The sequence below is a fragment of the Coffea eugenioides genome, chromosome 7 (assembly GCF_003713205.1).
Source record: "Coffea eugenioides isolate CCC68of chromosome 7, Ceug_1.0, whole genome shotgun sequence".
Taxonomy (NCBI): domain Eukaryota; kingdom Viridiplantae; phylum Streptophyta; class Magnoliopsida; order Gentianales; family Rubiaceae; genus Coffea; species Coffea eugenioides.
In genome coordinates this window covers 12,042,736-12,064,657 of record NC_040041.1, presented here as the reverse complement: position 1 = coordinate 12,064,657, position 21,922 = coordinate 12,042,736, and the positions used below count along the sequence as shown (strand labels likewise).

Sequence of the window (21,922 nt, the reverse complement as noted above, 5' to 3'; positions counted from 1 at the left end):
AATCTAGAAACTAGGAAGATTCTAAGAGTGCTCCCCTTGCTACTGGACCAATCCCAGTGGTTTATTAATGTATAACTTACTAGCACTTTTAATAACTACGGTGAACAAAAGATTGGATTCAAAATAATTTATAACTCCCTTCAAAAAATAATGTATAACTTACCACGATATGACATTATGAGTAAAGATGTGAGACAATTGCGGCCAGAAGCTCTATCTTGGCCTGATCATGTGAATGGGGTAAATTATCCTAGAAAGGAGACTGGTTTCAGATTGTTTCAGTGACTTGGGTTGAGGTTGTGAAGTCCCAGGGTCTTATATTAATATGTTCCTTCTGATTCAGATTTTCCAAAACAATACAAGATATAGATGTTAGGCAACCACAAAAGGATTTGTTAACAAGTAAGTATTTCGACTCTATAAATCATAAGTTCCGTTCAGATTGTGAGTTTTCATAGAAAAATTTCTAGATTATTCTTTTAATACATTTTTAATTATTTTTTATCTTGCGTATATCACATTGTCAAAGTATTTTTTTATAAAAATCCTAATAAATTGCAGTTGAAATAGGATATATTTTTTGAGCACATAGCTTTGATTATGCGGTTGATTTATATTCCTCTTGATTTTCAATGAAGGATCAAGACTTGTTTGAATTATTCTATATCCAAGTCTCCGAGTTAGCGTTTATATACATCAGATTTCATCAATTTAGTGTTTAGCCAACTTTGAGAAGATTGTGACGTCTCTTATCCTTGAGAATTTAAGGGAGTTGTAGTGACTGTACTTGCTATATAAATTTTAAGGGAGTGTTCAACCAAGCATTTGGGTCTTACTCAGAGATTTTTTAATACAATTTATCCCAATCTTTCACTTTTTGATGTTTTGAGACATATAATTTTGCGAGGTGAAATATGTCAAATTTTTGCTGGAAAGATTTTGCATGGATGTTTATTTTTATGAAAGGGAAAATTGTTCGAAACGTCCTCACATTTCCTCAAATGAAATTATTTGCTCTTCACTTTTAAAATGGCAATTTTACAGATTCTTTACAAAATCAAATTAATCAGTAAAATTTAGTCCCAACTTAGAATTCATCTTTTATATTTAAAAGGGTGTGGCATCTTAGGATACCTTTAAAGGTACGTTTCTTCAAGCTTCAGTTTTTAACGCAATCAACTTCCTTAATTTATCTGATACCTTAGCTAAGTTTGGATTTTACGAACCATCAAATTGTCATTTCTTGTTATCTTCATATTGTTTCACTTTTTAAGTACACTATCGAAAGAAAGGGAAAAAATATTGACGATGGCATTGATGGAAAATATGAGCAGTTTTGAGTATTGGAAAATATTGACGGAGCAGTTTTGAGTATTGTGTTTACATTCTGGTGAAAATATAACTATTTACTGCTTTAGTATTATATTCCCTATTTTACAATTTCGTGTAGATATCGAAAATGAAGAGTACGTATTACAACCATTTACTACGGCCGCTTTAGTATGCAGGTTTGCCCCGAATTGGTGTCATATCTACCAATATTTGCGAATGCACTTTGGCCGAAAGTAGACAAAAGCTGACTCGTTTAGGCCGAAAGTAGACTAAAGTCTCCACCAAGACAACTAGACAAGATAAAGAGTCTTTGCAAATTGCAACGGAAAAAGAAAAAAAAGAGTCTAGCCAATTTGACAATTTTCAGATAATCAGAAAGTTGTAAACCTTGAACTGAGTTTATTATTCAAGATACAAATTTGATCTCAGAGTGAAGAGAAGATACAATGATGGAGATATCCTCCAGTAGTAGCACTGATTGCTTTGATTCCGCTCTAGATTATCTGGGCTGGATGAATAAGACCCTGGAGTATGAGTTGTGTTTTGATATCTGGAACCTAGAGAAAGAGGTGAGACTGTTACAAACCTTTGATCTGTATCTGAGAATGTGTAGGAGGAGGAGGAACCATGAAACCTGTTTGGAACGAGATGAGGAGGAGAAGGATGTTGCTTCTTTCAGAATTCAAAATCTGATTAAAAGAAGAATGCCAGATCTTGTATTTGCTTGCAGCGAATACTTGATTCATTCCCGTTCACCTGGTTTGATTCAAATCAAAAGTGAGCTCAGCATATTCCGGGAAGCAATCAAGTTGTTTTTCGAGACAGATATCAAGGAATCGTGCATCAACTTTCTGTTGGACTATTACTGGCTGAGGGACCCAGAACTGGTTATTGATTTCATTGATTCGGTTTCAAAGAATCTGGCGGAACTCCGCAAAAGGGACGTATTCGGAACCCTTAAAGAGAAGCTAATGTTCTGGAAAAGTTTCATTCGCTTTGCCATGCTTCAGGGTCAGCAATTGATAGATCTCTTAATTCACGCTGAAGTGGTGGCTATCAATGCACAACGCCTGATTTCTATATGGTGGTTTGACAGAGAAGGTGAAGTACGCAATGAAACGGAACTTCAAATTTCTCAACTAATAGGTGGAAAGATTAATCTCAGTGATCCACAAGTCCGAGAAACTTATATCCATGTCTTGACTGCTTCAAAGTTATCAAGATCATCAAACACTTCAGCTCTCGAGAAGAATAAGCATATAGTAGTTGACTTTATGGATTCTCTCGTCCACAATATTACGGAGCTACTAGAATCTTGTACCAGTATTCTGGTTCCAATTATATTTCACATGCAAAAACTCCTTGACGGGCTAAGATTCCTGACAATCCTTCTCAGGCATCCGGAGAAGTTCAAAGAGCTACGCCGTGGAATGAAGACTCTTATTGGAGTTGTGGTCTGTGATGCAGCAATCGTAATTTTCTCACTTTCTGTGAATCAATTGATCAAAGAAGGCTTGGCCAAGGATAATGATGTTGCTCTTTTTCATTTGCTCAAAGTGCTCAAGTTTATTAAGGCAGAAGTTGAACAGGTTTATCCAGTAACATCAGTATCGCCATTTGGCTTTCCTAGGACCAATGAGTTGGGCTCTATGGATTTTCTCCTTGAAAATCTGATTGAACTGGAAAGTTGTAATGGGGCTGATGATTCAATTGCATTCCCAAAAGATCAAATCCACACAGTGCTAGACGATCTTCTATTCTTAAGATCTTTTCTTGGCAAGATAGTAGACCAGCGCAACCGGAATGGAAAACTCCAAGCTCTTTGGAGTCGTGTTATAGAGGTTGCTTACAGGGCAGAGTTTGTCATTGACTCTATTGTGATTGGTGATAAACATGAATATTTGGAAAGTGTTGTCAGAGATATCCAGCTTTTGAGGACTGAGATTGAAACCTATGAGTGCACGAAGCATGACACTGGAGCTCAGAGAACTAACCGGAAATCTTTCCACATTGAGTCAAAACGTAGCACCCCAATGTTGAATGACGTTGTGGTGGGTTTTGATGATGAGGTAAAGACAATTATTGATAGGCTTACCAGGGGTTCAAAGCTGTTGGATTTTGCTTCAATTGTGGGTATGGGTGGACTTGGTAAGACAACATTGGCCAATAGAATTTACAATGATCCATTAATTTTGAGGCACTTTCATATCGTTGCTTGGTGTGCTGTTTCTCAAGTATATAGCATGCGGAGTTTGTTAGTTCAGCTTTTGTGTAGTATTTGTTCTGAGAGTCCTGATCAATATCTTGAGATGGATAAAGCTGATTTGGCTCACATGCTGTACAAGCGTTTGAAGAGAAATAGGTATCTTATCATTTTGGATGATGTGTGGGAGATTGAGGCATGGAATTTGGTGAAAAGTTCATTGCCGGATGATGCTAATGGAAGCAGGATTCTTTTTACCAGCAGAATTGAATTGCAATTCAGTCCTGATAGCAACGCTCACCATCTTCGGCAGCTTACTGATGAAGAGAGTTGGAAATTGTTGCAGAAAAAGCTATTTGGTAAAGAAGGATGCCCTCCAGGACTAATTGAAGTTGGATCTCAAATAGCAAAATTTTGCAGGGGCTTACCTCTTACGGTTGTCCTTGTTGCTGGAATTTTTGCTAATATTGCAGAAAATTACTGGAAAGAAGTTGCGAAGAGTCTAACTTCCAGTAGTGTCCTTGCTGATGAATACTGCAGGAAGACAATTGAGCTGAGTTATAGTCATTTACCAGATGATTTGAAGTCATGCCTTCTTTACTTTTGTGTATTTTCAGTAGGCAAAATATCTGATGTCTGCATTATTTCCTGGCTTTGGATCTCTGAAGGATTTCTACGAAAGACTGAAGGAAAGAGCTTAGAGGATGTGGCCAACGACTGCTTGACGGCTCTGGTTGATAGAAGTTTAGTTATGGTTACCGAACGAGGAAGTGCGGGCGATACCAAAGCCTGCAGACTTCACGATTTGGTGCATGAGTTTTGTGTGCAAAAATTCGAAGAAGAAAACTTTATACATAATATTCGTCATGGGAAAGATCCTTATAGTCTTACTTGCCTAAGCAACGCCTACCGAGGAGTTTATGATACAAATTCCAGGAAATTAAAGACTCCGGAGGCAATGCTATCTTTTCCTAATTTACGCACCATGATCTTGATTCAATGTTTTGAGCTTACTGTGTTGGATTTGGAGTCTTCGTTACCTAAACTTCTTAGAGTGTTGATTTTAGGAGGCATCAATTCTGTTGCAGTTTTTCCTATGGAAGTAGTATTGCTTGTTCATTTGCGATTCTTGAGACTTGATATTGCAAGATTGAAATCCATCCCATCTGCAATAGACAACCTCTCAAGGTTACAAACTTTAGTGGCTAGTGGATTGGATGTGGATTGTTGGTTACCGAAGACTATCTGGAACATTAAGACATTGAGGCATCTACATACAGGTGACGATTGTGGTTTTATTTTTCTTGTTGAAAATCTTGAAGTATCCCCATGTTTAGATCATTTAGACACTTTAAACATTGCCATTGATCCCTCCTCTCAAAGCTTGCAAAAGATGCTGACAAAGTTTCCAAGCATCCGCAAGCTAGAATGTACGAGATCCTGCGAATCAAGAGAAGAACCTACCAGAATTGGTGACGGGATTCTCGTGTTTGAGTCTTTGAGTCAACTAAATCACTCAATCTGTCATTTTTTGCAGGATATGGATTTAAATTCCCGTTGAATTTGAAGCAGTTGACCCTCTTACGTAATCATCAGCCATGGAGTGAAATTTCAACAATTGGAAAATTGCCCAATCTTGAAGTGCTTAAATTACTCTATCGCTCTTTGGATGGGGAGGAATGGGAAACGAAAGATGGGGAGTTCCCCAACCTCTGCGTCTTGAAATTGTCTGGCTTGCAATTTTGCAGCTGGATTGCATCTTCTGCTATTTTTCCCCGTCTTGAGAAATTGGTTGTGCATGATTGTACGAAGCTGGAAGAGGTGCCTTCTTGTTTAGGGGAATGTCCGACTCTTGAAATGATCGAGGTGAGACGGTGTAGCGAGTCTGTTGAAAGTTCAGTGGAGCAAATTCAACAAGAACAGATGGATATGGGAAACGAAGTTCTAAGGATCGTAATTGAACATTTTGGCTATACATCAAGTGACTCAGAAGAAGAAGAAGAAGACGAAGAAGAAGAATAAAGTTCCTCAGAAACAGATTTATCAAGTGAGCCAAGTCCCTCAGAAACAGAGGAAGAATCAAGTGGCTCAGAAACAGACTCAATTGAGCCAAGTCCCTCAGAAACAGAGCCACTTCTCTTAAGTTTTTGGTATGACATGATGCAGCTAGCAGCAACTTTGTGACTGCAGTGGCAAGCATAATCACGCATCAATCAGTCCAACATTATCTATCACACACTGTTTGTAAAATGTTCTCCATGATCTTTTCTGGTTTGATGTTTAATAGAGTTTAAACTTGTGTAATCTCAATTCCTGAAATCTTCTTCAATGCTGCTACAGATTGATTTGATGTGATGCTTATAACTAGCTGAGCACAAGCTTATATGCAAGACACACTTTTCTCTTCCTTCTTTGTATTGGAATCAGAGTAGTACAGAAACTTTTTAACTTGCTTTTGTTTTTCCTTAACAAAGAACCATACACTCAATTAATTAAAATGTTAAGACATACAACAATTTTTTTCAATGGAGACTAGAAAAAAAAAAATACATCTTGGTCATGCTACTTTTCAATAGAGAAGGGGCGTAGCAAAAGAATGGTAAAATTTGCGTCAAATGGGTGTCTTATAGATCCAGAAATAAAAAAAACTTGTACAAGAGTAATCTTTACGTGTGTCTTTCTTCTTTACTGTTTTCATTCGCAAACTTTCTTTATCTTCAAATTAGCAAAGGTACTTTTGGATGTCTAAAGAAAGTAAATATTCTAAAGCTTTTTCTTTTGATGTTTCATCTTTTAGTTTCCATTCCAAGTGATTAACTATTCAAACTGATCAAAATGAAAAATCAAAGAAACGAAATGGTATTTTTGTTGAGCAATGTTTATACTTTGTTATTCAACTAGTCTCAGCTTTGCAATTGTTTGTTCCTCTAGAGAACTTAATGACAGTCAAATTAAAATCTTCAGAGACGGAAAGAGGTTGTTTGCATCAAAAATTCTCTCTTCAAGGAAACACACTTTTTGTTTAATGAAAGAGCTTTTACATTTTTGTTTACATAATCTTTGTCTTATTACACAAATCTCCATTCTCTACAAATGCAAGTCTAATAAATAGAATTCATAATTATTAGCAAAGTAAAGACTTAAATCATAAAATCAATTTCTAAAGGGGATTAGAGTAAATAAATTGACTTGTTAGATTTTAATCATTCTAATTATTTTCACCATACTCATCCCTTCTTTTACCCCTTGGAAAGCTCGTTTACCAGCAAGAATTTAGATGTGCCTTTTTTCACTTAAAAAAATAAAACCCAGGGTTAAGTTTCTAATGAAATCAACAAATTTAAACAAATGAAAAAAGTTGCATCAACATTTTGAATGTTATTTTTCCTTGTTAAGGCAAATGAAATGCAATTTTACAATTAGAATGAATTAATTATTTAAGAATAAAATATATGAACCGTACATTATTTCTTTCTAGTTGAACTTTTCAAATTTTTTTTTGTAAATTTAAATTGAATAATGTGAGGTGCATTGTTAAATTTGGATTATTTACATTTTTTCTAAGTGTTACTGGGTTAGTAATTGTTGGATAGAAATTGTTGAATAAAAGATTATTTACATTTTTTCTAACTGTTACTGAGGTTAGTTGTCAATTGACATTCAACTGATAGAAATTGCTGAATTCTTTTACTTATGCTTTTCTTTCAGTACTTTTTCATATTAACAAAAAGCACATAATTATACATATGTGTCGTAATATTCATATCAAGATTCTTCAAATAAATATGGACACTTTTCTTTTTATATATTTCTCTTTTGTTTCAAGAGCATCTATTTTTTTTATACTAATATATTTTACAGTTTTAAAATTGTGGCTGATGCAATTAATTACACTATTTCGAGTAAGAAATTTCTTTGGGTAAGAAACTTTGACACACACATAAGAATTGGAGATGGAATGTAAGGACCGCTAAATACTTTTAATAAGGAATTTGTCATTTTAATTACCATTATTATTGAGGTTTAACCATTTGGAATGTTTCGTATTTTTAATTACTATCACAATTAAAATGCAATAACTCTAATCGAAAGATGTGGTAATATGGGTACAACTTCACGAATCTCTTATCTTGAAATTAAGACTCTAAACTGTCCTAATAAATTAAAAACTTTAGATTGGCTAAACTAGATATCTGATTGTTCAAACCATTCAAATTAATGGCACATTTCTTTCATCAAAGGTGCTTGATTGAGATAATCCTTTAGCATTTAGTTCCATTAGAAGTCCATAGCAAGTAACAAATGTGGATGCATTTGTTCCTACTAGGGGTGCAAACGAATCGAGCGGCTCGATTCAAGCTCGACTCGAGTTCGATCAACACCGAGCTCGACTCGAGCTCGAGCTGGTTGAGTCAAAGTCGAGCTCGAGCTCAAAATATTAAACTCGTTAGACTCGCGAGTTCGAGTATATATATATATATATATATATTTTTAATAGTAAAATTACATAAATATCCTTAATATTTTATTATTTATTAAGAAAAAATATTATTTTATTTATTTTTTAAAAAAATAAAATAATTATTTTTATTTTTTTCGAGCTCGAGCTTCAAAATTGCCAGCTCGTCGAGCTTGAGTTCGAGTTCGAGTTCGAGTTCAATGAAATTAAGTCAAGGCTCGACCCGATAAGGCCAAAACTCGACTCGACTCGGCTCGTTTGCAGCCCTAGTTCCTACTATGGAAAGTCAGCTTCTTTCTCTTCGTCTAGTTATCAACGTGCATACAAAAAATAAAAAATAAAAATGCAAAAGCACTTCAACGAAACACATTGACTGTACTTTACAAGACTTAAAGTCTCTTTTAAATCCAACAAAGAAAAAGAAAAACTCATTGCTCGTGGCCAGTCGACATTTTCTGTAGAAATTAGAAAGGGGTGAAAGACAATGCATGAGAAATAAATAACTGACAATAAGATTTAGAAAATACCTATGCATTTATAGGATTGTGTAGGACAATATTGACAATAGAAATGGATGAGATCCAGAAAAGTAGAGATGCAAGCATGTAACATATACCAAGATTTACAAGGAGTAAATGAGTGAGATTTAGAAAAGCCTAAAATGCATAAGATCCATAAAGTATGGTGTGCAGAAAAACAAAATCTATAGTTGTTACAAAAAAAAAATCTATAGTTGTTATTTAATCAGATTTCAATAATGTATAATTTACCCACGCGTTAAATAATTACAGTGACCAAAAAAAAGATTAGTTTCAAAATATTGTATTACTTAATCGCAATTTGTGGTTGCTGGATTTGACTTGATAGGCAAAGATGCAAGCCAGCCACAAGCTCTGTCTTGGCCTGATCAATGATCATGTGAAATCCCCCAAAAAAAAAAAAAAGGATCATGTGAATGGGGTAAATATTCCTAATAGGGAGCCCGGGCTTCAGATTGTTTGGGCTGAGGTTATGAAGTGAGTGAAGTCCTATGGTCTCATATCAATATATGAATTAATCTTCTATATCCATACCTACAATCTCTCTCACCTTATCATCCAATCCAACACTCCCCAAATTAATCTTCTATACACTAATAATGTATACGATCACTATTGGATGTATGCCAAATCATCTGATTTAAATTTGAAATCCAAATTTTATTCATATATCACGTATCCACTCGTGATAATATATATACCGTCAATATATAAAAGATTAAGTCTTAATATATTGCTGCTATTTTTAGATTGTCCAAAAGATACATGATATAGATGTTAGGCAAGCATAGAAAAGTTTGTTAGCACATATATCTTTCAATTCCACAATTTTTCATGTTGGAATAGTAAGATTTTATAGAAAATTTTTTGAAACATTTTCTTGATACATTTTTCAATTATCTTTTTATCTCACACACATTATATTGTTATAGTACATTACTTTATAGAAATTCTAAAACATTGCAATGCAATCTGGATATCAGTTTTTGGTGAGCATATAACTTTGATTGTGCAATTGACATATATTCCTATTGATTTTCAATTGAAGGGACAAGAATCATTTTGAATTATTCTGCGTCCATGTCTTGGAGTTAGCATTTATGTACATCAAGTAGTTTCTTTAATTTAGGGTGTGTTTGATAAAAAATTAAATCTGAAAACTAAATGAATCCGTTATGTTACTGAATAGTTAAGTACTAAATATGATATATTTGAGTGTATATTATATTAAATGATAAGTGAATAGTTTATCACTTATTTTTTGGAGCAAATTTTGTTTAGAAAATTCAGTGTCACTTAATTAATATAGATGTTTTATGTTTTGTTATCAAACGCATCTAAACGTATTAAAACTGAATCTATTAAGTTTAAATGCTGAACTGGGTTATCAAATAAGGTCCTAGCATTTAGTCAATTTTTTAGAAGATTGTAACACCTCTTTATCCAGTTATCCTTGAGAAGTTAAGGAAGTCGCTGTACTTGCTATAAATTTTGAGTGTTCAACCAAGCATTTGAATCTTACTCTGATATTTTCTAATCCAATTTATACCGTTCTTTCACTTTTTGATGTTTCGAGAAATATATAAATTTGCAAGCAGAAATATGTTGAATTTTTGCTTGAAAGAGTTTGTATGGATGTTTATTTTCGTAAAAAGAGAAGGTAAATATTTTTTCTAAATACACCAAAAAATCAAAAAAAAAATCTTTTTCTTTAACCCTTCTACTCCTTCTCACACTCTTCCCACTTCTAATATAAGATTTGAATTTTGAACCTGACAGCCCCTTCTTTCATTAGACCGACCCCAGTGGTTCACCACAAATCAATTTTACTATAAAGGAAAACAATTTATACTTGTCTTGAATGAGTACATCAACTTCTCATCTAAATGAGAAGTGCAAGCCAAGTGCTTCCTAGACAGTTGAACCGCAACATAATGATCAGATGACCTCTATCCAAACCAATAATGAAATTTAGCGAAGATATCAAAGATCCTAAAGACTAAAATATCTCATTATTTTTCTTTTTTTATGCTCATGCTTTTGTTAAATCACTAATTTAGCTCTATAGGACTGTGTGCAAGTTAAACTAATAATTCAAGTGATCTAAATCAAAATATTAGTTAATTGTCACAAATGCAACATATAAGGGCAATCTAGCGAGTTTGTTTAGATTGTGAATTTTTTGCAGAAAAAATTTTAAAATAATTCTTTGGCACATTTCATAATAACATTTTTATCTCGCATGTATCATATCACTACACTATATTTTTTTTACATAAATTTACAACCCGATCAAGCTCTAGTTAGTCAAAATCAATTTTTGCATCTGCAAGCACACACCCCTAAATTGCGTGCTTTATGGTGCAAGTCCGGTTTGATGCTTCCCACATCTGGGCCAGTTATTCTATAGTGAATTCCACTTGAGATGGAATGCACTGCCCAAGTCAAACATATGACCAAAAATCCAGTCCAAGCAAGGGATGAGTCATGAATGCAAGTTTACTCTTTCCCCTAATTTAATTTATTTTTGTTAGTAATGCATTGCTTATATGTATTGGGATTCGATGCCTTGTTCATGAGCGAGATCAGTACAATGAATGTAATCGGCAATCAAAATTTTAGCAGATGTGAATGTAATTACTCTCGGAGTAAGAGGAGGAGTTGCTTGAATTGAGAGATTGAAAGCCTTAATTAGGTTAACATCGCTCATCCATAATGGTTTTTGTTCTTGCTATGTTGTATTGTGATGACTTGCTAAAACAGAGAAATTTATGTGAAGAATACAAAACATATCATGCATGTATGGTGTTCTTCTTATTTTTATTATTTTGGTTAAAAAACAATAACCTCCCCTCTAGTTTTTGCAAAAGTCAGATATGTCCCTTCTTGATTTTATGGTAATAGGGACCTCCTATCTTGTTTTAACTTCTTTTTTTTATTGTTATCATCATTGTACTTTTTTTTAAATTTGTCACCAAATAAGTTGATCTTTTGATTCCAGTATCTAATGCTAATGTATGTACGAGTTTGGATTTCCAAGTATTAAGATATTTGTTAAATATACAATTGGAAATACCTCATTTTATTACAGAAATTGATACAAGTGCAAGTGTCTTTATTTTGATAAATGGGTATAAAAAAAATCTAGAATAAAATGACAAATCTATGAATTTTTCAATTTTCATGATGAAACCCTCTTTTATCTACTTATTTTTCGTTTTCGGAGAGAACTACAACTCTTTTTTATTGACAACTTTCTTTTAGTAAATGCAAAGGACATTAACAAGAAAGGTAAAGGGCAAAAATGTAAAATCAAACCTATTTTTAGTAAGTTTTGGATTGATGGAAAGCATTGATAAGAGAGGTCCATGTTATTTTGAAAATAAGAGAAGAGGGGAGGTCGATCCCTAACTTTTACATAAACTTGAAGGGAAGGTTATTGTAATTCACCTTTTTTGTTAAAAACAAAAACAAAAAATGGTGCCTATTTCGTACGAAATATTGTGAATTTAGCCTCAAGGCTTTGGTTGGTTGGGCTGTTGGACATAAAACAAGTTAGCTTAGCCAACTCTAGCCCGGAAAACTAAACCTCTCCACAACCCAACCATTTACGCATCCCATCCCTTTCCTTTTTTTGTTTTAAATTAATTTCGCTGTACAAGGAAAGAAAGTCATCTTCAAGCTTGGCAAGCCCATTCTTTATATTTAGTTAGTTTCTTCTGAGTCATGGGCAAATATCATGGAAATGATTGGCCGAGAAAATGGAGGGAAATAATTGGTGCAATTGAAATTGGTCGTGTTATTTATTAGTAGTCTCATATTGTTTTATTCAAGTTGTGAAGTATTGAAAGAAAGCAAAATAGGGGCCAGAAATATGCAAAAAAGTTACGAGCATGAAGTTTCACTAGTTCAAAATGATGGGCCAAACTAGGGTTATTTCTTTTTCTGTTGAGGGGTGCTTTAATTTCTTCAGTATTCTTGTTTTCAGCAGGAAAAATGAAATGTTGGGGATAATATCTTCTTGTTAATCAGTAGTTAATTCAATATTGAGGATTCAGTTTGTTAATTATGGTGATTTTAAAAGTTCTATAGCAGATAATTGTTAGTTTACTCAGCAGGTTCTTATCATGCAAAAATGACAGTTGTAATTTAACCTTGATGATGGCTATATGCCATCTAATTGGTAGTTTTTTGTTTTCTTAGTAGTCTAAACGATGATCAGTTCCTTTTGACAAGGGAATTACGGCTAAAATCTGTCATATTGATGAATTGGCAGGATTTATTATGTCTAATACTGATAATTTTACCTTTTGTTTAGTAATTTTCGTGTTTGAATTTGTAAGAAATATTACGTGAATAATCTTAGTCACAACGGCTACAGTTTATTGCTGTTTGAGTAATGTGTCCTGATTGTTAGGTGTTCTTAAACTTCTAATTAGAAAAACATTCAAAAACTTGTTATGTGTCTGCATTAGGGGGAAAAAACATTCAAAAACATGTTATGTGTCTGCATCAGAAAAAACATTCAAAAACATGTTATGTAGGCATGGATTGTTTCATCATGAAAGCGATGGTAAATTTTATGGTAATGCTTTTCTTTGTATGTATTAGCAAGAATTTGTTTGAATTGTTCTGTAGAACTGCTAATGCTGCTAGCTTGAGGCACCGATAAATTTTAGGGATAATTTCAGAAACCTCTCTTGATATTTCTCACAATGTCACTTGTCTCACCTGAGATTTGTAAAATTACACTAACCTTTCTTGAGGTTAAGATTTTGATAACAAAATCAGTTCAAGTCAAGAAAAATATCATTAAAAAGGCTCTTTAAGGAGAGAGATAAAAAGTTTATTCCATAAATACCCCTTATGCCTTTGTATAAGTTGTATTAGTAAAATAATGAAAATAAATAAAGGTTGAAAAAAATTAACACATACGTTTCACTATTCAAAAAGTTCACATTCAATATATTAGACAACAAAAAAAAACAATAAAACTACACTAATGATCACAAAATTTAGCAAAATAGGCCGCTCATGTCTCTTAACATGAGGTTTGATACGATTCACGTGATTTTGAATAGAAAAAAAAAATTGAATTTCTGTTGTCTTCTATCTCCTTTCTCCTTTACTTCCATGAAATTACTTTACAACTATCACAGTTTTAAGAATTTTAGAAAAAATTTCTAGTCATTGTCAAGTTCTTTTAGTAACAAAAATTGCACCATTTGATATATCAATTGGTATTATTTTATAATTGCAAGTTACTATTCATCATTAAAGTTTTTCTAAACAATTAGTTTCATTAATTAGTTACTAATAGTTAATTAGACCTCACTACTCAACCGTTAAATATTAGTTTCTAATAAGACATAAATGTCTTAGGGTATATGAGTAATTTTATCCCATGTGATATAAGCAATTAGGCCCACAATTCTGCCAAAGGAGGTAAGTGTAATTTTATAAAATTCAAGAGAGCCTAATGAAATTATGAAAAACCTTAGGGGGGCTTTTCGAAATTATCCCTAAATTTCACCTTGGAAACTCTCCCTTGCCTGCAATCATAGGTCACGTGAGTTGCCCAACTTGGGCCAACATGGTACCTCCTTGGGTTAATGAGTCTGACACAAGTGCTGAGAACAAACAAAGCGGACTATCTTTGTCCTAATGCTGCCACTTTCACAAAATCATTTCAATATGCCCATTTTTGTAGCCAAACATCCACACATACATACCCCATAGGCCAGTTGGCCTTATAGACAGGATCCAATGAACTTTTATGTGCACAAAATATGTAATTCAAACAAATAAAAAGCCCAACCCACGTGCTACTTAATTACACTGGTGTCCTCTCAGATTTTGCAAAATTGTGAGAAAATCCAATAACTTTTCTCATTAGAGGCAAGTAAATTTTTTTTCCCTATACTGTGTTTTGAATTATTTTCCTTCCCTTTAGGACTCATTATAGCAAAGGTGAGATTTTGCCCATAGTTGGCCTAGCGTGATAGTTCAACCAGTCAGCTCAATGAATCGACTGTTTAGCCAACTAGGTTGTTAGTTTGATTGAATAAGCAAGAAATTCAATGAAAAGTCAATATCTCGTTGATTCAATTGGTGAAAAACTAGAACCCTGGTGACCAACGATGACTAGCTCAAGTCGCAAGGAGTTGATATCTATTCATTGAGATTTTGGATTTGAATCTCATGAATAGAGGAAACTACGTCGAGAGAATTGTTCCTAACAGAGTTTGATAGTGCTCGAATTAAATTAATCAGGGTTCAACTAGTTAGTTCGATGAATCCACTGCTTAACCAACTAGGTTGTTAGTTTGATTGAATAAGGAGGAAATTAGATGAAACGTCAATACTTCATTGATTCAATTGGTGAAAAACTAGAACCCACGTCGACTTCAATAAGTTCCCAAATTTGTACTAGTCAAGTTGGAAAACAAAATTCACGACTTTTCTTGTATGCTAGAACTAACAAAGTAAGTAGCAAGGGATGGACCATAAGGTCTGTTTCTTTTCTTAGTATTTAATGAACCATTTTAATGTAAGAAAATCTTAAACAAGCCTGCCATAAAGGGGTGTCTTTATAATTAGGATAGAAATCAGGGAAAGCCCATGTAATTTTCTTATATCTCCACATTTAAATATAAATATATTCATATTCATATGGGAAACACACGATGAATTATAAAAATAGAGAAAGGACAGGACAATTAAATTTGAAAGAAAAAGGGACCTTAGACTTTCAAGTGCATAGAGAACCATCTACTCCAACTTTTGGAATTGCCAATCGATGCTTTTTGGCTTTTAAAAAAAATCCATTGCTCAAATTGAATACTAATAAATTGCAAAACCTCCAACCATTGAATCAATCAATTCACAAGCCCCCAATTGTTTTAGTGATATCCTTTTTTCAAGATCCCTCATAAATTAACTTCCACTAGGTTATCGGGTGCATTTTCTAATCCGTTTTGGCCTATTATTAATACTATATCTTTACTAGAAATGGAATGGTCAAACAATTTACTCACATGTACCTTACATATCCCAGCCTCCTCTTTCCACAGATTTCTTTTTGGGGTTGTGATTCCAATCTCTTCCATCTCTTTTCTGCAATCAAATTAATTTATATAGTACTAATTGAAAGGGAAAAGAAGGGAGTCAGCAAAAGTCTGCTGGAGTTTCAGCAATAACTGCTCCTTGTCTTCTTCTCTTGTACAACTAATTTAATGTACTAAATCATGCAAGCCTTTAATCAGCTTGCTGACAGAACCCTGAATTCTGGGTGCACATTATTTTCTGGTCCCCCATATGCAGATTCTGTTTCCTCCAAATATCAACTTGGGAAAGAAAAGAAGAAAAGGCAATGTGTTGGAAACCATTGTTGAACCCTTTTCTCTCTCTCTCTCTCTCTCTTTTTTCCCTTCTTTCTACTCTTCTTCTCTCCTTTTAGGTGGTATCTTTTTGAAGTTTTCTTATCCTCTGAGTTTCAATCTGTGAGTCTGGTTACACTACTATATGCAAAGAGAATGACTGGAATTACTTCTACATGGTGCAAAAAGGGGGAAAAAAGATTGAATAGATCAGGTTTAGCTTCAGAAATAATATGTCATGTGCTTTTAATTTGTCTTCAGACTGTAAAAATTCAATCTATATCATCTTTTGATTTAAACAAATTTGGCCAGAAATGTAGGAACTAACTGCAACAAAATCAAGCTTTGTACTAACATTCCAATTTGTGTCCAAGACATGACAGCTTAAGTTTCAATCAAGAAGACATCAAATCAAAGAACAAGACAACCAAAATTCATGACATATCAAAACAAAATTCAAATGAAAAGAATTTTTTTCCTTTCTTTGTCTATATAGCAAGTATACTTGTCAAAAAAATTTGCTTTTGATTTACAAAAAAAAAAAAAAAAACTGCCCCTTTCTTCAACCCTCATCCAAATTCTACATCCCAGATCACAAAATCCCACAAAACATCAAAATGGCATGATATGAGTAGTCTTAGTATCATAACTTGATAAACAAGAATTCCTAGATTGAACCCTGAAAACCTTAAGCAAATCACTGCACATTTGTCTCACTGCTCCTGAAACATTGCTTTGCATCAGCAACAAAATCTTTGCCATCCCATTACTCTTTGTCACAGCTTCTTGTGCCCTTTGATCCCTAAACAAACAGCACAAACTCCACAGTATAGTAACTGAATGTTCAGTTGCCAGTGTTGAAACCTTGAGCACTTTTTTCACTATTGCCTCCACACATTTCTCATTCCCACAAATTTCCACTCTTCCTTCTTTACAAGTTGACACGATTTCAAGCAATTTCAACACTTTTTCAGTTGAGCCAACGCTTAATTCAGCCTCATCTAACGCTTTTGAAAGTACAACCACTGCTCCACTACGTACAAGCCTGAGTCTGTTTTTCTTTGGCATTGAAATTGTTAGCAAACAAGATAAACAACTTTCCATGGCTTCTTGATCCCACTCGGAACTCATCATTAATCTCAACAAGCCCCTGTATACGTCGTCGTTTTCACCTAGCAGGTGTCTTTTTTCGCTGCTCAAATTCGCAATGATTTTTAGTAGTTTTGCGACGGAAATTCTGAATTCTCGACTCCCTAGCTGGAGAAAGTTTAACATGGCGCCGACGAACTTGTCGTCGATGATCATTTCTTGTTGCTCCAGTGCGGACTTGTGATTTTTAAAAAGCACGTAAGAAAGCTGGAAAACTTTTTCGCTGGCCTGAATTTGCATGGGAAGCTTGGAAAAATTTGAAACTAGCGCCGGCAAAAGCTCCGAACCTCCCGACGAAAGGAAATTTGAATTTTCCTCCGATTGTTTGGCGAAAAGGATTAATCTACCCATGCATTGGAGGCTGATTGAGATGAACCCAGAAATATTTTCCCCATGGGAGCCCGGGGGAAGGAGGAGATTGCTCTTGAGCTGTTGAATTATGGATTTGGCTTCAGCCTGGGTGACCGAGTTCACGGCGGTTGACTCGGTGGCCGGTGACCGAGTCCTGGACGAGTCGGACCAGATCTGGATGAGCCGTTGGAGAGTGTGATTTGGGACCAAATCTTTGGATTGAAGAACTTGCATGGTGGCCGGACAAGTATTATTGCCGCCGTCCAGCCACCGCTGAATGCTGCTCCGGTCGTACGTTACTCCGGTGCAGAGACTGACCGGTGACTTCATCACGTCTAATGAGATTGGACAACGGAAAAAATTCGGCACCGTTATGCATAAATCGTTCCTTTTTCTGACCATTTTTTTTGTTGGGATTCTTGCACCGAGTTGAAAGCTATCTTGACTCGGCTAGTAGCTCAATGAGTTTCGGAGAAACAAGTTTTGGTGGGAATGGAGGAGAATTTAGAGAGAGAGAAAGGTAGAGGTTGGGGAATAGAAGGGACAGCAGCTTAAAAAGAGCAAGAGAGTCAAAGGTTGGGTGATGTAAGATGGTGGGGTCCATTCAGCACTTTTCTTTTCTTGATATTTATTATTCTGTTTGTAAAAGTTGGAAAATATATATTTATAATTTTTTTGAGAGAAAAATTACATTTAGATTTTTCTTCCTTGCAAAGAAGATGCATAAATTAGTCCATATGCTTATCCCTTTTTTTTTTTTCTTGGAAAATACACTTTTAAGTTTTGTCTATGGTCAATGAAATGGAAGGTGCTTTCTGCTCTGTCTTTTGTGGTATTGGAGTAAATACAATGAGTGGTAGTATATTGCTTTTAGAGTACATATTGTGGTTGGATTCTCCACTAGGGAGTGAGTGTGATTTGTCTATCAATGTTGAATTACATAATAATCTTTTAATTTTCTCAAAATTTCAATTTTTTGTCCATTTTTTGTTTCTGTATTTAATAATTTTCCTTAAATTGGATTGAAGCATTTGTTTGTAATCTAGCATATATGAAATAAAAATATGATTGAAAAATAAAAATTGATTTAAAAATACAATTATGATGCAATCAAATAATTTTGTAGAGGAAAATTGCAACTCAATCAAACCAATTGTTGTTTTGACTTTGGAGGTTATCACTTCCTTTAAGTTGCAAAAGCAACATTTAAAAACTTTTGGTAAAAATCATTGGAAAATTTTGGCTGTTATATTAAGTTGTTTCCTATTTCAAGTAAACAACATGGGATCTAAAGTGCACATTTTTATATTTCAAATAAATTATTTTTTGATTAATGAAATTACATGGATTACTTGTAATATTATCTGGATTACTTGTAATATTATCCAAAAAAAGAACGACCTAAATTAAGAAGTTAGAATAAATTTGGTAGCTTTTTTTTTCTTGTGAAGATAAAGATCCTTATAGATCTTGTCTTTTGGCAAACCGTAATGTGATAATACAATCCCCCCCCCCCCCAAAAAATTTATATGATTTTTTAGTTAAATATCAAAAGTTTTCATTCTTTTAGCATATATATTGATTGTATTTGGTGTATATATTGGTTGTGCAATTACACACACAATGTGTATACTAGTGATCCATTATTGTATGAGGCTTCCATTCGAGGTAGGAGAGTGTGAGAGCAATTGGAAGCGTGAGGGAAAGAATCAAAAGAAATGTGAAAGATATAACAAAAGGAGAAAGGGTTCAAGGAACCAACTAAATTCAAAATCAGTGATAATTATCTACACTTAAATTAGGGTCAAATACTACTCCTTTTCATTCTAAGTTGAATGTCTTTCTAATTAGACTGTTCAAAACAATGACCACTTTATTCGTTGAAATTCTATTCATCTTCAAATAGTAAATACCACTCAAATTATATTTGTGCCCACTCGTTTGTAGTATATTTATACATTTCAATTAACTAATAAGGTGAACATTACTATGTCTAAGCTTTTTTTTTTATAAAAAGCGAATTTTATTAATAAATTAATGGAAATCGTCCGATGCGATATGATTTATATAATAAAAATTTACACTAATAATAGATTGAATATGCACTAGAAATAACAGATCTATAATTTAACAGATACAAGATCTGACAAACTATGGTATCAATTGAAACTAAGACATTGAATTTAAAATGGAAGGAGTAATTAAAATTTAGTCCGTCATAATTTGATACTACAAATCATGGATTTTGGGGAGTTGAAGCTAATTTTCTTTGAAAAAGAAAAAAAAATTGAATAAGATATGACTCCGTAATAAGTCTCCAGTCAACCCATTCGTGGTTGGTGGGCCCACATTTCGTTTTAGCGGCTATGATTTAGTGTGGTGAATGTACACGCTGGTAGGATTGGATTCTGAGTTGAAATTGCCTAAGATTACGAATGGGGAACGTGGGGCGGATGGGGTCCACCGTGCACCGTAATCGTAGAGTGGGGTCCATTGCTGGGTTCTGTTGGTCGGCTGAGATGACATCACAAATTACGGAGACTGAATTGTACACCACTAGACCCCGTAGACCAGACGCCCTTTATATTTTCTCAGCCTAAAAAAGGCTGCCATTGTAAAAGTTTGTGGGATTGTCTACGGCTGGTCTTCCATGGTCTAACAAGCACCATGGATATTTAAATTAGTAGTAGTATTCACTTTTTGTTTTGCCTAACTTTTCTTGGTTTGAAAGTAAGTGTTGGGCTACAAGCTTTTGCGTTTTTCTTTTTTGGTCAATATTAGCTTTTACGTATTGACTCGGTATTAGTAATGACTCTTGTTGAGCGGTTGAATGACTTTACAAAAATGTCATGGATACTTTGTACTCCAAAATATTTTTTCTAGGTGGGAGTATCATATAATTTTTCCATTTGGATTGCTATTTTTTAAAATTTTTTTGTAGAAAAATGCATTATAGCGAGTTGATCTATGTAAAGTAAAAAAGTGATTGAAAAATATGTTTATAGAAAACTATGTAAGAATTTTTTAAATAAAAATCCGCAATCCAAACACCACTAAATCTATTGATTTGTACCGGTACAAGAAAATCTCCAAAGTAGCTATTGATTTGTTCTTGCAACTTTCTGTCTATTGTTAGATAAGCATTCAATACAAAAGTTTTTCCATGATCTTTATTTTATTTTAGGCCTGTCTAACGGGTGTCTATAGGACACTCTTTAAGATATCTTTTAGATATCATATTTTTGGAAATATAAAATTAGTTAGAAAAAATAAATAAATATAAGAGAGGATAGGTAAGATTAAATAGAAATATTATATAAATGTAAGGAAGAGTAATAATTGTTAGTATATGTATAAATATAATAGGTTAGGTGAATTTTAAATGTGTTAATGAGTGCCCAATGGATACTCATTAGAATAACCCATTTATTTTTAGCCTTCGCTTTTAAGGCAGGGGCAAGAATGATTTTTAGTAACAATCGTTTTTAACTTTTAAAAAAAGAACTTCCACATGTACAATTCAAAAAAAAAAAATCATGTAAATCTGACGTGATTAACATTCCTTTTTTTCAGATATCAATCTGTCTATGGCACTCGTTAAGATATATTTCGTATATCATATTTTTTAAAAAGTAAAATTAATTAGAGAAAGTAAATAAATATAAAAGAGGGTAGGTAAGATTAAATAGTAAAAGCATATAAATGCAAGAGAAGGTAATAATTATTAATATGTATATATACATGATATGCTACGTAAATGTTAGGTATGTTAATAAATGTCTCATGAATATCCGTTAGAAAAATTGTTTTATTATTAACAACATTGACCGTTAACATTCTATTATAAAGTTATACAAATTTATGTTTGTCATATATTATAGCCTATTACAAAATTGTACACCGTCTAGAAAACGCTTCCCAAATCCCTCGCTTTCTATAAAATTAATAATGATGAGGATAGCACACAAGATAGAAAACAAAAGTTACACATTTATTTTTGATCGTGTACACACGCCCCAATTGACTAATGTCGATAAAGAGGAGTATTAGGGATTCCCCAATTGGCAATCCCTAGAATTATTATGTACATAAATCTATATATACATCACCAATTAATCAAACCTTAAATGATGGAGTAAGTTGTGGGTCAGCCATGGTGCCAAAATATTTGAAGTTCCATTATGGCCGGTAAAAGTGTATATTTCTTGTCGTATTTTTTTTCTAGATCTTATATTTCCCCTCCGAAAATTTTATGGAAACTAGTAAATTGAAGTCCAGTATATATATCACTGTATAGGTCTCGTGTCCTAACATTAAATTATAAGATTATGGGGCGATTATGAGTCAGTGAGAATTGGATCCCTCTGCACATAATCTTACTTTTATATCAAAAAGAAATTATTTTTCATTAAGTGTATCGAAAGCAAAATGAATGTGTTTGAAGTGGATAATTTTAGAGCATTTTTAGAAAATTTTTACTGTAGAAACTTTTTTGATAAATGTACTTGTG

At 33.6% G+C, this 21,922-nt stretch overlaps 2 protein-coding genes across 2 annotated transcripts; one reads left to right on the top strand and one right to left on the bottom strand.

The window, feature by feature from the left end:
* Positions 1-1,781: 1,781 nt before the first annotated feature.
* On the top strand, positions 1,782-5,557 carry LOC113776912 (putative late blight resistance protein homolog R1C-3). Its single transcript, XM_027321962.1, has 2 exons — positions 1,782-4,815; positions 5,073-5,557. The coding sequence occupies exons 1-2, from the start codon at positions 1,782-1,784 to the stop codon at positions 5,555-5,557; spliced, it is 3,519 nt and encodes a 1,172-aa protein (XP_027177763.1).
* A 10,895-nt stretch (positions 5,558-16,452) lies between these two features.
* LOC113778450 (U-box domain-containing protein 27-like) lies at positions 16,453-17,914 on the bottom strand. Its single transcript, XM_027323862.1, has one exon. The coding sequence runs from the start codon at positions 17,812-17,814 to the stop codon at positions 16,525-16,527; it is 1,290 nt and encodes a 429-aa protein (XP_027179663.1). The 5' UTR covers positions 17,815-17,914; the 3' UTR covers positions 16,453-16,524.
* Between the last annotated feature and the right edge of the window lie 4,008 nt (positions 17,915-21,922).

Bases quoted from the DNA above. Each gene is read 5' to 3' on its own strand.
- LOC113778450 (XM_027323862.1), bottom strand. From the start codon at position 17,814: ATGGTCAGAAAAAGGAACGATTTATGCATAACGGTGCCGAATTTTTTC.
- LOC113776912 (XM_027321962.1), top strand. From the start codon at position 1,782: ATGGAGATATCCTCCAGTAGTAGCACTGATTGCTTTGATTCCGCTCTA. The intron at 4,816-5,072 runs GTGACGATTGTG...CATTTTTTGCAG, and splicing joins ATTGAGGCATCTACATACAG to GATATGGATTTAAATTCCCG.